Here is a 16,832-nt window from a genome sequence, read left to right as displayed (position 1 = left end):
CTGGCAACCACAGGTGGGCAGCCGAGGAAGCTGGCACTGGCGACACTTACCAAACCGGAGTTACTAACCCGGCTCATCCAGGACCGGTGAGGTGCATTCAGGGAAGAAGCGTGGGGACCTAGGGAACCCTAGAGCCAGGTTTCTCAAACTTGCCTGCCAGTAAGACTTTCCTGGGGCACTTGTTGTAATGCAGATCCCTGAGCCTATATCTCTAGACATCTAGAATTTCTAGAAAAAAACCTGGAAATTTGTGTTTTAAACAAATGGCTATAATCAGGCAAGATTGGGAAACAGCTCTGGAGGAGGGAAACGGGTGGAGGAGTGGCCGCGGAGCCGAGGGAGCGGGATCTGTGGGTGCGGACCTGAGTTTGAAAAGGGGAAAGTCTGAAAGCATGAGCGATTGAGAGCATCTGGAAGCCAGTGAGCCTGGGGCTAGCTAAGAGAAATACACAGTCTCAGTCTGAAACTCCACCGCATCTAGCCAGTAGGAGCCTCGAGATGATGAAAGCCAAGGGGATCCCGCCCCCCCCCCCCCATGGATTCCCAGAGCGCCTGTAAAGCAGCTCCAAGTGCCCGCCCTGGCCATCTGGAGAGAGATTCTGGCAAGTGAAGCCCCGAGATAACAGAGATATCGACTATGGAAAAAATATGAAAAAGCAGTTTCTCACCCTAGTCGGTTGCTCAGTGGCTAGAGCGTAGGCCTGCGGACTGAAGGGTCCCCATTGATTCCCAGTAGGGGGCGTGCAGGAGGCAGCAGACCAATGATTCTATCTCATCATTGATCTCTCTCTCTCTCCCCCCCCCGCCTTCCTCTCTGAAATCAATAAAAATAAATTTAAAAAAAAAACTGTTTCTCAGACTTTGGAAAATAAGGGACCTTTTTAAAAAGAAAACCAGGGACACCCTACACGTGTTGACATAATTATTTTTATTATAACCTTCTAAAATGTATCCAAATGCAACCTAAGTTTAAACTCCTGAAGCTTATAATTTCTCTAAAACAAACTATAATGCCAATGAAGTTTAAAATTATTATATGAAATTTAAACATGATAAATGGTGGTGTTTGGATGAAACAATTCTCTTTTGTGGATCTGACTGTTGCGATGCAGGTTCTTTTGATTAACAGCTTCTATTATTGTACTAGAGGCCTGGTGCATGAAATTCATGCAAGGGGGGGAGGTCCCTCAGCCTGGCCTGCACCCTCTCCAATCTGGGACATCCCTCTCACAATCCGGGACCGCTGGCTCCTAACCGCTCACCTGCCTGCCTGATGCCCCCTAACTGCTCCCCTGCCGGCCTGATCACCCCCAACTGCCCTCCCCTGCCAGCCTGATTGCCCTCCCCTGCTACGACCCGCCTCCTCCGCACCGCATGATGCGGCCACCAGGCCCCGCCTCTGCTGTGTGCATTGCCATCTTGTGGCGGCCATCTTGTGGTGGCCATCTTGTGACAACGTCACACAAGGGCATCACACAAGGGTGTGACACCACCTAGGCTTTTATTATATAGGATGTTATGGGTTGATTCAATTCTCTCCCTTTCCACATTCAAGCCCCTGGAAAGTTTTCCTATAATTTGCTAAAGAGGTCCATTGGCCTTCTCTTGGTTTAATAAGTCATGTATATATTATGTTTGCCTCTTTCATTTTCTAATTATCTGAGAGAATTAAATTTATTTCTATACAAACCAATTAGTGTAATGGAACTTAGAGACAAAATCCATTTATAGTGTGGTCATTCATGAGAATTCACATGATCCAAAATGTTTCTTTTAGCCTAGGTTAGAAAGCAGAGCCTGAAGCAAAAACTCTGTTATAACAGTTTCTGGGGGCTGTTATCACAGGGAAACAGGGGAGACAGGACAATAAAAAAATGAGACAGAGATGGAGAGAGCAAAACGTTCTAAACATGATTTCAGAGGGACATTTTGAAATGGTTGTGCCTCCTTAAAGTCCATGGGGGAAAGAAGGGAGAATAAATCCTTCATGGCTCTGGTTTCCCATTGGTCAGTTACCCACAGGGCATCACATCCTTCCTAGTACAGGGTTGCTCCTGCATGGCCACTTGCACAGCAGTCTCCTGCCTCAGCTGTAAGGGAGAAACCCTGTTGTGTATAACCTCTTTAAGATCTGCATTTCAGCACAGTTATCAGTGTAAAAAAGATATTTAAAATTTCCAGAAAAAGTTCTAAAATTTTTAAACAGCAGCCAAAGAAATCATATTTTCAATATGTGCAACCCTGAAGCAGCCATCACTAGTTTTAAACCCTACAAAAGCTCCTGCAAATATGCTAAGATGATATATATATATATATATATATATATATATATATATATACTAGAATCATAAGAGCAACATTGTAAAAGCAAAAAAATTAAAACGCCCAAAGATCTGTCATTAGACTAAATTTCTTACAATGGAATATTATACAGCATTGCAAATATTTTAGAGCCACTTTAGGCTTTCGACCCTGAAGAGTTTCACAAACAAAAAATTAAGCAAAGAAGAAAATGGGAATCAGAATAATGTCATTTATGACAGGTGAAAAACAATACTATATGTTGTTTAGATATTCATACATATGTAGTAAAAGTATAAAGACAAAGAGGAATGTCTAAAGTTATGATAAATTAAATTTAAAAGCATGGAGAGGGAGAAAAGTATAGATCTGGGTTCCAAATATACTTGTAATGTTCATGGGTGTTGTTATTCTTTATACTTTTATGATGATATATTTTATGAAGTATTTTAGGCAACATTAAGAAAAGTTATCTTAATTAGTAACTTTGTTCATAATATTATTGTCGTGATTGAAATTTGATCTGTCAATACTAATCTTTCATGCCCAGAATACCACACGAATTGAGGTGTTTGGTTGGTGAAATCCCAGATACATCTTATATAATAAAAGCCTAATATGCTAAGTGTCCAGTCGGCCGGTCGGCAGGTCAACCATTCAACCAATCAAAGCGTAATATGCTAATGATATGCTAAGGCTGCTCAACCACTTACTATGACGTGCACTGACCACTAGGAGGCAGATGCTCTTACTGGAAGGTTAGCTTGCTGTTGGTGTCTGGCCAGTCAGGACTGAGCGAGATGGGCTGGACACACCTTGGAGCCCTCCCATAGTCCCTCCCCGGCCGTGATCCTGCACTAGTGGGGTCCCTTGGCCTGGCCTGCACCCTCTCACAACCTGGGACCCTTCGGGGGATGTCAAGAACCGGTTTCGGCCCAATCCCACAGGCCAAGCCAAGGAACCCCACTGGTGCTTTGCATCAAAAGCAAAATTGGAGAAACTGGAGTATGTATCACTTAAATGACTACAAAAAATGGATTATCTCAAACTATGGACCACATATGCATAGCTTACATAGAGCAATATTTGATTAATAGCATGTTCCCCTTATTTAATAACTCTAATATAGGGTGTCCCCCCAAAATGTTATACACTTTGTTGTTTTTTTGTTTTTGTTTTTGATGTTTATAATAACTTTATTCATAGTTGCCAAAACTTGGATACACACTGAATGATCATAAAGTCAGTGTTTATTAATATATAGTTCATTTTCAAAATTTAAAATAATCGACAAAAATGAATGATTTTCTTTTTTTTTTTTTTTTGTCAATGCCTGTTTTCAAACTGATGATTGTTCTGGTCTAGGCACTGCTGATAATGCAAAACAATGGAATCGCAAACATCAAGAATCATTTGGCTTGGTATTTGTGCGTCCTCAATTCGTCAACTACTGCTGGTTTTGTACTGTTAATTTTATCTTTTATGTATCCCTATAAAAAAGTCTAATGGATAAATTTCCTTTTTCTTTTAATATTTTTATTGCTTTTTTTTAGAGGAAGGGAGAGGGAGAGAGAGATAGAAACATCAATGATGAGAGAAAATCATTGTTTGGGTGCCCTCCTGCACGCCCCCTAATGGGGATTGAGCCTGCAATCCAGGCATGTGCCCTTGACTGGAATCGAACCTGGGACCCTTCAGTCCACAGGCTGACGCTCTATCCATTGAGCCAAACTGGCTAGGACTAAATTTTCTTTATTCAAAGCTTAGTTGGGCTTCACCCATTATTTTGAATTAGTTAAGCCTCAAGAGGTGTGAAAATTAAGTGAGTTATCAACTGTTAAAGTATGTACATATTTTTTGTGTCCCCCCAAAATGTATTCACACTTTGAATAATTACAAAGGCAGTGATTATACTTCAACTGCGTTTTCAAACTTCTAGTGGCATTTAAGATGAATTTCCTTTGTTCAAAGCTTAGTCTGGCTGAAAAGAAAGAAACATCAATTGAGCTATCATCTGTTAAAGTGTGTATACATGTTTTGGGGACACCCTGTATTCCAGATGAAATAGTGAAGTGAATAGTGTTTGCCTTATCTGTGAACAAAATAGTAGAATAATAATGATGATGACAAACATTTGTTGGCCTATGTACCAGGCACTGTGTAGAATACTCATGTAATCCTCATACTATCCCTTGGATATTAGCCTAATTTTATAAGAAATTGAGGTAGCATGCCCAAGATTGCCCAACTGATGAGCAGTGGAGTGAAAGTTTGAAACCAGGCTGTCTGGATTGAGAAATATTGCATTGTTACCTGTTTATGGATTACTAGAGGCCTGATGCACGAAATTCGCAACTGCAGCAGCTTGCCTCGGCCCTCACAGCCCCGGCTTCATCCAGAAGGTCATCCAGAAGGATGTCTGGAAGGTCGTTTGGCTGTCCAGTCTAATTAGCATATTACATTTTTATTATTATAGGTAGTTGTAGTAGCATAACAAAATTTCAACGCCAGCCCCATTTTCAAGTATTTTGCATCACTGTCCTAGGTATATATTCAAAGTTCTCATACCATTTGTTCTGATTTGGGGATTTAGTAAATATGATCACAACAGATATTATGGAAAAGGAGCCAGAAGACTTGATCTCATTCTTACATGCCACTCGCTTGAGTAGTTCCAGACAAATCTTTGAACCTTAGTTTCTTCACATGACAACACTAGATGATAATCCTTGAGAATCCTTTTCTACTTCAAGAGAGAAAAATGATATTTTAACAGACGGCCACAATAAAAATTCAATACTAGGGAGAGGAAAAAACTTAAAAGTAAATGAGCCTTGTGTATTTAATTTTGGTGTTTTTAATTTTATAATAAAAGAATTTGGTCTATAAACTTAGAAAATACCTAAATGTCCCTGAAAATGTCTATGAACTAGCTAATCAAATAGTTTTATATAAGAAACTTAAAATGTCAAAATGATTTTTTCTAAATATTCCTTTTTTTTTCCTTTAATTTTTAGAAAGTTGCGCATAAAGCAATACCTAAAACTGCTTCTTGGCATGGCATCAGAACAGAACTAAAATACTAATTTGATTTAGACAGAAATCATGGTTCGACTGACCTTGGATCTAATTGCCAAAAACAGCAACTTTAAACCAAGAAAAGAAGAAACCACCTTACAATACCTTAAGAAAATAACTCATATAAATTTTTCAGACAGAAATATAGATGCAATTGTAAGAACTCTGAAATTATTTCTAATTTTTATATAATTAACCATGTAAAGTTTAGAAATTGTTGTCAAGGTATACCTTCTTATTAACTATATTTTGATTATTCTTATTAATTATATTTTCATTAGCTGTATATTGTGTTATTTAATTTCCTGCTTATGTTAAACTTTTTAAAATTAACTTTCTATAAAATATGCCATGTGATTGTTAAATATATGTGTTAAATATATGTGTTCCCCTAAAATACTCTACTGTATAGCAAACTAGATTTAAAAGCACATGCTGGAAAATAATTTCAAAGATAATTACTCATATGTAATTCCCTAACCTTGAAATATGAATTTTAACATATAAAAATAGTAAAAATTAACTATGTGATTACCATATTTCAAAACTTTAAATCTTTTTCCCACAGAATTTAATGGTTATATACATGTAGATTATACTCTTTCAGTTACATCAGACAAGATTTTGTTCACTTGGATATACTCTGAAATTACATTTTCTCTGTGTTAAGACAGTTCTTGACTTTAATTTGGGAAACTTTAAAGACAGCAATAACCCATTTGGATAATTTGTATTGGTATCCATTATCTACACTAATAAAAGAGAAAGATGCAAATTGACCGTACCTTCGCGACACCCACCAGCCAATCAGGAGTGAGTATGCAAATTAACCCAACAAAGACGGTGGGCTAATTTGCATACACAGGCAGGCGGGACGCAGGCATTTCACACTGCCCCAGCTGCTCCAGGCCTCTGGGCATCGTGGGAAGGCGGAAAGATGTCTCCAGGCTGGAGCAAAGGCTGTGCCAGCAGCCAGGGTAAGGAAGGCCCATTCTGCACGAATCTTTGTGCATCGGGCATCTAGTCTATAATAAAATGCTAAAGACAATAGATGAGAGGAAATTTCTTGGAAACATATAACCCACATGAGGGCAGGGACTATGCCTATTTTCTTCACATCACTCTAAATTCCCCATCCAATACTGTGCCTGTCTCATTTTAAGTGCTTAATGAATATTTACTGAATGAATGAATGAATACATTTTGAAAACACCAAGCCCCAGGCAATATTGTCAATTAAGACAATGGAAGTTTTGTTTGTTTGTTTGTTTGTTTGTTTGTTTTTTCCAGTTCCCATTCTACATCTTTTTCCAGTTTTCTGATGATCCTTCTCTCATGAATCCAATGGCCCAAATCTCATGTTTCTCTTTTGTTGCCCAAAGCTCTCTACCTCACCATACTATATTTAGTCTGCTTTCTCTAGCGCCTCCCTTTAAAGTTGTTTGGCCCCTCACAATCAATGCTTCTTCAGTGTGGATGTTAGGAGGAAAGCAAACTGATGTAAGGCAATTTACACTGAAAATAACTTGTAAACTTAAAGTTACCAAGATGTGGTTGTATTTTAAAAGATTATAATAAAAGCTGAGATATTTTTGAGCAAAACTTCACTCTATCTCTTGCCTACTCAGTCTAGGCTGACTTTACCAGCACACAAGAAATGAGAGCCTTTTAAAATACCTTTAATTATTTTTCTTATCTCAAATGTAATTGGTGTTCATTTATATAAAATACATATAAAAAGAAAGAAACTGACTTTTAATTTTACATGTAGAGAAAATCACTATTAACATTTAGGAAAATGTCCTTCCAGTCTTTTTTCTAGGCATACATTCAAATAATTTTGCAATAGTGGTTCACTGAATGTATTGTTCTCATTTTATTATGAAATCTATAAGATATTACTAAAGAAGCTAAAGGATATTTAATGGCTATATGGTATTTCCTTCAATGGCATAATCATAGTTTCTTTATCAATCCATTGTTCTTGAATATCTAGCTGACTTCCAATTTTCAGTATTATAAATCACAACAGTTACTTCCAATCCTACAGAAAGACTAAGAAGACCTGATTTATAATGTTGGAGCAATAATTTTTTAAATACTCCAACTTCCAGGGAAGCCTAATTGCTTCCAAGAAAAATTGGTTACACTGGGAAAATATTTCTTAACAAATACAATTTTATAGATATAGTTACAGAATACTAAAACCTAGAACTAATTTTGTAGTTATTCTAGTCTTGTTTTGACTGCTAAGAAGAGATATTGTTCTTTTATATTAAACTTAAGAATATTACAGAATGATTTAAGTGAAAAACTATCTTAAAAACAAGTTTTCAAGAAAAATTAAGTATGACCTGTTTTTGTTTTTCTTTTAGGATGACCTCTCTCTTTGTAAAAATCTTAGTGTTTTATATTTATATGATAACCATATTAGTCAAATAACTAACTTGAATTTTGCCATAAATCTGACCCACCTGTACCTACAAAACAATTGTATTTCATGTATAGAGAACCTCAGTTCATTAAAGAAACTGGAAAAACTGTAAGTGCTTTTATTTAATTGTCATCATTACAGTAATATTTTTGCATACAGTTATTTCCTGTTGTTTTGTGGAACAGGCCACAATTTTTATTCTCTTTTAGTAGTATTAATACAAAATAATTGTTTCAAATGTAATATCAAACAATTTGTGTTTTATTAAGTCTGGTATACTTTTCTTTTGCAGGAGGTTGTCATAAGGGCTTATAGGAAAACCTAAAAACATCCTTATGTAGGCTCAAATAGTGAGAAAAGTTTCCATGGAACTTAAATGAGTTTTGTGCCTTTCAGAATCACATTTCTGAAAAGGACAGGGTCATAAAATGAATGTTGATGTAGCCTTGATTATAAAAAGGCATTTATTGTGCCTATAATGATTTTAATTAAACAATGAAGACTGGTGGATCCAATATCCCCAGACTAAAAGAACTATCAGTGCTTCTCAAAAAGTGGGCCAGGGGCCTTAGAATGGGGAGAGGACAGTGGGATGGGAAATGCTGGGTTCTTTAGATAGTCAAATCAGAATCTCTGTGGGTTAGGCCCAGAAATCTTCATTTTTAAACCTACAATCCTAGGTGATTCTTCTGCACTCTATATATGAGGAGTATGGGTAAATAGTTTAATAAGGACTATTACCATTCTCTCACTTAAAAAAAATTTCTTAGACTAAATTACATGTAAAAATCATATAAACTTTTCATTAATTCAGTATAAAGAGAACATTCTGTATGTATAATTTTCACACAGTTCAATGATTTTGTTATGTTTTTATCATGTTTAAAGACCATAGTGATCATAGAATGTCTATTTTAAATTATGTCTTCTATTTTGCAGGTATCTGGGAGGCAATTACATTGCTGTCGTAGAAGGTCTAGAAGGATTAGAAGGGCTAAGAGAGCTTCATGTTGAGAGTCAGAGGCTTCCCCTTGGAGAAAAGCTTCTGTTTGATCCAAGAAGTCTTCAATCTCTGGCAGTAAGGCTACATTTGAGTATTCTAACAGAGAATGTCGTGATTAACAGTTATGGACCAGGAAGGTGGTTAAGGTTTATTTGGATATGTAGATTCTCTGAATATTTACAGGCCAACTGAGATTTTATTTGAGGGCTAAAACTAATTTTTCCCACATAATTCCTCAGAGACTCAGCAGCTATAAAGTGGGGGTAATAACTACTTCTAGGGCCATTGGAAGAAACAAAAGGAGGATATTAAAAGATTATGTAAAGTATGAAGTGCTAACAATGTTAATTCACTCATCATTTTAACCTTGTTGATTATCATAACTCAAAAAGCCTAAGGAAAGAGGAGTGCACATTTGGAAAATTTTAAACAACCTAGAGAATCATTACAATAAGTCATTTTTTCGCTGGATTCTGATTTGATTGTAGATTGCTCTTCATATGGCTGTGACTCATCAGAAGCAGATAGATCTGAGAGCGCTGGATTTGATGCTCCAGCTGTCACCTGACATCACATGGAGGTGTCACAATGAGTTGAGCAACCAGAGGGCGCCATAGAGGCTTTTGCTAATCCTCAAAGCAGGATTTGTTAGAGGAAAGCTAACTTTGGTTCTGGACAATGGAACATGGTTGTTATATTTACAGATTTTGTTGGTTTTATTTCAGAGGGCCAAGAAATGGAGGGCAGTATAAGGTTTTTGAACCAAACATATAACAATGAAAGGACAGTGCTTTAAATAGGAAAAGAAAGAGGTGACTTGGTTTCTATCCTACCCCTCTAACCTCCCCATAGAATCAACTGTGTCTGAGCTCAACCTCAACTGATCCAAGTAGACTGACAACACTGTGGGAATGGATAGTTTTACTATAAAATACCGCTGAAAATATTTTTGCTTACTCAATTTTTAAACAACCTAGAGAATCATTACAATAAGTCAAGCAGATTTTGAAATTCTAAATATAAGGCATAATTTTTAAACCTATATTTCAAGTCTTAAAAAGTGTCAGAAAGTATCTTCTCTATGTTATCTGTGTGTGGATCCGATCTTTGTAGAGAATCCTGGCCCTTAGATCTTAAGATGGCTTTTATTTAGTGTTGCTGTATTGTATATTTATGTCCTCATTAATAGCTGATGTTGAAATTCTTGTTAGTTTATTATTCTAAGTAGCTTCTGAACATATGGATTGTTAAGAGAAAACTACATAGAGAGATAAAGATAAAATTAATTCTTTTTTTTAAATATATTTTACTGATTTTTTACAGAGAGGAAGGGAGAGGGATAGAGAGTTAGAAACATTGATGGGAGAGAAACATCAATCAGCTGCCTCTTGCACACCCCCTACTGGGGATGTGCCCGCAACCAAGGTACATGCCCTTGACCAGAATCGAACCTGGGACCTTTCAGTCCGCAGGTCGATGCTCTATCCACTGAGCCAAACCAGTTAGGGCTAAAATTAATTCTTTAACAGTGTTTTCTTTAATTAATTCTTTAATTCTTGGTCAGTGTTTTCTACTTAAAAAAACTGACAAAAACAATTTCTTCCTATGTGAGTACAAATTTTAGTGACTTTTAACACAAAATAGTAACTTGCTCAAACTGAAATAAGCATGTTTTCTACATTGTTATCATTTGTTCATTGGGACATCTTTTTTTCTTTGCTTCTTGATTCTTAGCTTCTTTTTTCTATAAATTTCTCTTATGCCTTGATTAAACTTACAAAATACTAGAGGCCCGGTGCATGAAATTTGTGCATTGGGGGAGGGGGTCCCTCAGCCCGGCCTGCACCCTCTCACAGTCTGGAGCCCTCAGGGGATGCTCCAGCTGTCACCTGACATCACATGGAGGTGACTGAGTGGGCCTAAGCTGGCAGTCGGGCTGCCGCAGAGGCAGGAGAGGCTCTCACCACTGCCACCACCCATGAGCCTGGCTTCTGGCTGAGCTCCTGCATTGAGTGTCTGCCCCCTAGTGGTCAGTGCACTTCATAGCGACCAGTCATTCCACTGTTCAGTCAATTTGCATATTAGCCTTTTATTATATAGGATAGGTAAGTTATATCACAATTATATCACAATTACTATAGTTCTAAACATTCCATATGAAAAAATATATAACATAGAAAAATCTTCATAGATTTTTATTTTCTTGCCTAAAGAGCAAAATAGACTGAACAATCTTAAAATTTTCACAGATTAGGATTTCTGGTTCCTATATATAGCACTTAATTAGGTTGTTTACTAATGCTAATTTAATTATTTCCTTACAGAAATGCCTCTCTATATTGAATATCAGCAATAATAATATTGATGACATAAAAGACTTAGAAATACTGGAAAATCTTAATCAGCTCATAGCAGTTGACAATCAACTTCTGCATGTGAAGGTAGTATAAGAGAAGTATTAATTTAAAAATATTTACTTGAAATTGCTGTAAAATGTATTACTTTAAAAACTATTCTGATTTGTTCTAAAAACTAGCTTATTAATTTTCGCCTCTTAATATACTTATTTGTATAATTCTGCCCTCTTACCTGATTTTCTCTTCTATATCCAATGCTTCCAACACTCACCAACAGAAAAAAAGTTTCTCTGAGTAGGAAGTTATGCTTTTCCCTCTATTTTCCACCGAATATTCCCCTCTAGAACTAGATTTCTTGCCCCTTACCTCTGATCTCCCAATGAGTGAGTTTCTAGTAACTATTACTAGACCCGAACTTTCTGCTCCTTGGGGAAATCATCTCCCTTGGGTAGCTTTTTCTGAACCTCCCCATCAAATTCATCTATTCAAAAATATTTATTAGAGTGTGTGTCCCAGGTCATGTTTTAGACACCTGGAGAAACATTTTCTAGGCACTGGGGATACAATGATAAATAAGACAAGTTCTCTACCCTCAAGGAGCTTACATTACAGTGAGACAGGGGAGGGGATCAGGAAAAAAAATAAGCAGAGAAGATTGTGAAAAGCACTCTGAAGGAATTAGGTAGGATGACATAATGAGACATTCAGGTTATCAAGAAAGGCCTCTGAGCAAATGACACTTACACTGAGATCTAAAGGATGAGAAAGAAGAAATCTGAGAAGAGAGCTAAGAAAGAACATGCTGGGCATAGGGGACAAAAAATACAAAGGTTCTGAGTCTGAAGAGAGCTTAAAGTGTCCAAGAAACAAAAAACAGGCCAGTTTACTGTGACAGTGACCCCAGAATCTAGCTCAGTTTCTAAAATGTTGGCAATAAGTAATTTTTGAATGAATCGACAACAGTATAACATGAGTTTAGGAAGGAACATATAGGAGCCAGATCATAAAGGTCCTTTTAGGCCATGGTCATGAGCTTGACTTTAAGTGCAATAGGAAGTCACTCAAAGGATTATATTTAAACAGAATTCTCTATCAGCTATGTGAAGAATAGTTGCAAGAATGACAGTAGCCCTAGCCAGTTTGGCTCAGTGAATAGAGTGTCGACCTGAGGAATGAATATCCTCACGTGAGGATTAACAACAACAACAAAAAAGAATGACAGTAAAGTGACCAGATGGGAGACTACCACAGAGGTTAAATATGAGAAGATAGTTGCTTGGAGATGAAAAGGAGTGAATGGATTACAGGTTGAACCCACAGAACTTGCCTATTGAGTAGGATGTGTAGTAATAAAAAAAAGAAGAATCAAGGATGACTCCTAGCTCCGATGTGAGGAACTGGGGAGATGGTGGTATCCTGTAAAGGCTGGGGAATACTGGGAAGGAATAAAATAATTCCTTCTATTGGACATTGAAATGGATATGTCAAGTAGGCATTCTGGAGTTCAAAGGAGAAGTAAGATTGGAAAGTTTGGGAGTCAACAGCATTTATATGATATTTAGAACCAGGCAACTGGGTAAAAGATAATAGAGATAAAGAATAAATGAGGCCAACATTAAGCACAGAAATACTCCAATACTTTAGATGAGAAGGCACCAGGCGTCAACGATGCAAGAGAAGACAAGAGAAAAAAGAACTTCAAGAAAGAGGGAATGGCCACTTGCACTGAAGGCTATTGAATGGTTGACATGAGGGCAGATAAGATGTTAATAGAAATGCATTCGATTTAACAACAGACTACGTTGGGTCAAGTATCATATATTACGTATGTTTCAGAACAGAGTGCCTTGGCAAGGGTTTGCATTGTTTTTCTTCCACCCAAAGCCACAGAAACATACTAGAAACTTTCTTCCTTGTTATGGTTTGAGAAACTGCAGGCTTTTCATGAAATATTTCCCATACCTGAAATTTCCACATATAAACTAAAAAATAAGAGAAAGGAAAATTAAAAGACTATGTGGATATAATACCTTAAAAAGAAAACATTCTGCAAGTCCAGAGGTTGGTATATGCCAAAAGTTGCTTTTCCCTCCCATTAGAGAAGATATACAAGGAGTGAGGATAAAATCTCAAGTTCTTTCACTTCCAGCAAGAAGTCACAAGCAATAAAAAAATGCCTAGCCACAGCTTCATGGAAGTCTGAATATAATCTTGCATGGGGTTTACTCGAAATGTGCTTTTGTGGTCCATTTTACAGCATCCTCTGAAGGCTTAATCAAAGGACATGTTGAAGTTTAGCATCATAATATTAACCTATTTCTCTATGTATTCCTGGGGCCAGATCTCCATTTTTTGGCTTTAATTTTTCCATTATTTGCGCTCATTGATTGAAATTGCCCAGAAGCTGCTGACATCAAACCCTGTGCCATGGGAGAGAAAGCTCAACATGCCATACATTAGGTCACTGACATCCATCCTAAGAGACTTCAGCAACAGACAGCTTTGTGCCAATGGGAAAAAGAAGTGGACATCATTAGAGAATCCTCACAAAACCATTGTAATTACCCAAGGTTTTTAGCATTGGAGCAGCTGCTTTGATATGAACAACCACAGGCTCCTCAAATGCATCGAAAGAAAATACATGAAATAAGATAAATGAAAAAAATAATGGTCCCTTGGATGGTTAAATAACTTTGAATCTTCCAATCAAGGTTATGGTTTGAGCAGAGGAAGATATTTAAGAAAAATTAAAAGGAACACAAATAACAAGGAAAAGTACTGCCATGACAACTGAAATACTAGAGCTCTGTGAAAGGAATAAGAAAAAGAAAAAGAGAGAAATGGGTCAATGGTAAACACAGACATTCCAAAGCAATATCCATGCCCTAGTCTAGAGCTGCAGAGGGGTGGCTACGTTAGAGGTGGAGGAACAGGATAAGGACCTGGAAAAAGTTTGGTGGCTAAGTGGCTTCTGTCCTTCCTGCTATTTTGGGTTTCATTCCCTTACCTCTTACTTCTACAGACCCATAGCTGTCTAACCCTACCCTCATCTCTCCTATTCACTAATCCAAAGCTGGTCCCACACAGAGAATTGGAGCAGCAGAAGGGGAAGTGGGGACAATGGAGAAGTAGAGGAGGAAATGAAAGAGAAGATTAACCTAGTCTTTTTCTTGATTATGTAGCCCTCTAAGAAAATATTTATGTAGCCCTCTAAGCAAATATTTAGCCCTCTAAGCAAATACTTCAAAATGGTTCCATATAATTTCTCCTTTACAATACCTGTCCTGCTCCTAACCCCAGATCCATTCATCCATGCATTCATTCATTCCTTTTTATCCATCCATTCAAAACACCTATCATGTGGCAACACTTATTAGACAATAGCGAGCAAAAACAGATACAGTCCTTGGTCCTAAAGAGCTCTCAGCATTGAGAGGAACAGAAACATTAAGCAAATAATCAGGCAAAAACAAATGTAAAAATGCACCCATGGCGAGTAGTACAAAATGGAAGTATGTGGCTCTGAGAGCCTATAATAGGGGGATTTGCCTTAGTTAGGGAACTCAGTGACAGCTTCCCTTAGGAAGGAATTGCTGAGTTGCTCTCTGAGAGAGTAAAGGGTTTACCAGGTAAATAGAATAGCATGTGCAAAGGCCCTGAGGCAGGTCAAAGCATGCAAAAATGAGAAACAGGAAGCAGAGTGAAGGTAAACCATAGTGCAAATAAATTGGTGGGTAAAAGTTGCATAGGTCAAAATAGAGGGTTGTCTTCATCCTAAGAACAATGGGGAGACACTAAAGGTGTTTAAGCCAGGAGTAAAGTAATTAGCATTTTGAAAAGATCAGTATGGCTACAGTGGAGAGCAAGTATGTCAAACTCACAGCCCATGGGCCGCATGCAGCCCAGCCAATATAACGGTATGTAAGAAATGTTTTAATAAAAATTTCGTAACTTAATTTTTACAATATCCTGTTATACATAATTATTAATAACGAACTACAATGTTCAATAATGACTAATTACTATCATCATGTTGCATTCATTTCCCTTACGTGCCTTACACGTAGGCGCACCATTTCTCTCCACTAATACTAGCAGCGAATATTTTAACAGCCAATTGCCACATCATTAGTCTTGGACTAACTTGTTTGGTGTGTGCAACAGGAAATATTTCGCCTTCGGAGAATGAGAAAAATAGGTGTATTTGTGTTACGCTTATTAATGTGTGCAGTTATTCAGTGTCTGGTAAGTTAATATTCAAGAAAAAATATTAATTTTTATTAAAATGTTCTATTATTTTATGTTAACGATTACTCATTTATTTCAGCCCTTTGTATTCAGCATGTCTGTATCAAAATAAACCTACGTTTCTATGAAAATTGAAGCTTTTTTTTTGCAGCCCACATAAACTTAAACCTTGTTTATTTGGCCCATGTTAGCCTTTGAGTTTGACATGCTTGGTGTAGAGAATAGATTGGAAGAAGCCTGGCTAGTTAGAAAGTGAGAGATGGTGGAAACTTGAATAGGGTTGGGGTAAAAATGATACGAATGAACATATTAGAAAGCTGTTTAGGAAGTAAAGTAGACAGAATTTGGTGGTGATATAAGGAATGTAGCAGAAGTCAAGAGTCAGGTTTTTGCCTTGCACCATGGAAAATAGAGAACTCAAGAGTCAGGTTTGGCGAAGAGGGAGAAGATCATGAGTTTTGATCTATTTTGAGGTGCCTTTAAAGTGTTACATAGAAAATATCAGGCGGACAACTGGATATAGAGGACAGAGCTCAGTGGATAGTAGAATTCTTCAGCAAATTGGTTAAGTAGTCACTGAAACTGCCATCCTGGATGAGACTGACTAGATATGCGAGTATGATGAAATGCTCAATGTGGCATCCCACAAAATCTGGTTCTTCTTCTCACGTATAGATGACCCTTCCTTCCTTGGTGTAATAGATGTGTTTTACTAATATAAACATGGACATTCTCCTTTTTGTGAAATGTCTGCATATAAATGAAGAATATAGTGGGTTAATGAAGAAAAACAGCCAAAACCGGTTTGGCTCAGTGGATAGAGCATCGGCCTGCGGACTGAAAGGTCCCAGGTTCGATTCCGGTCAAGGGCACATACCTTGGTTGCGGGCACATCCCCGGTGGGGGGTGTGCAGGAGGCAGCTGGTCGGTGTTTCTCTCTCATCGATGTTTCTGGCTTTCTATCCCTCTCCCTTCCTCTCTGTAAAAAATCAATAAAATATATTTTAAAAAAACAAAAAAAAAAACCATTTTTCTAGCCATGATTTTACATTTTGCTGTGGTTCAGGGAAGAAAAAAAAAAACACACTGAGAGGAATAAATGTAAACTATGGAAAAGGAAGAAACTGAATTGATGCCACATCTGCTTCTGCTCCCCAGAGAGAGCACTAGTGCTTGGGAAACTTGGCGATGCACTATGAGGAGGTTTTATAGCACCATCGCCACACAGTCTTTGTTTTTTTCCCCCTCTTTTAAATAGGTTGTTTTATGGCTGCCCTATCCAGGCAACAGTCTGCCAGTGTTTTTTATGAGATGTTTTCTCCGTTCTCAAAAGCAACTTTTAGAAAACAGAATGTTTGTACCTTAGGGATTCTTATAGTCAGAAGGTTGTTACTTGTGGGGTTAGAGATTC

General features: G+C 37.4%; 1 protein-coding gene across 2 annotated transcripts in view; it reads left to right on the top strand.

The window, feature by feature from the left end:
• PPP1R42 (protein phosphatase 1 regulatory subunit 42) overlaps positions 1-16,832 on the top strand; it is a 34,123-nt gene continuing 17,291 nt past the window's right edge. For both annotated transcript variants that reach the window (XM_028158772.2, XM_008150362.3), the window contains exons 1-5: positions 1-86; positions 5,319-5,535; positions 7,755-7,921; positions 8,753-8,891; positions 11,141-11,257. In XM_028158772.2, the coding sequence (XP_028014573.1) occupies positions 5,407-5,535; positions 7,755-7,921; positions 8,753-8,891; positions 11,141-11,257 (552 nt within the window). In that variant the 5' untranslated portion in view covers positions 1-86; positions 5,319-5,406. The remainder of the gene's footprint in view (positions 87-5,318; positions 5,536-7,754; positions 7,922-8,752; positions 8,892-11,140; positions 11,258-16,832) is intronic.

Source organism: Eptesicus fuscus, chromosome 19 (assembly GCF_027574615.1).
Source record: "Eptesicus fuscus isolate TK198812 chromosome 19, DD_ASM_mEF_20220401, whole genome shotgun sequence".
NCBI lineage: Eukaryota > Metazoa > Chordata > Mammalia > Chiroptera > Vespertilionidae > Eptesicus > Eptesicus fuscus.
This window is presented reverse-complemented; position numbering and strand designations above follow the sequence as displayed.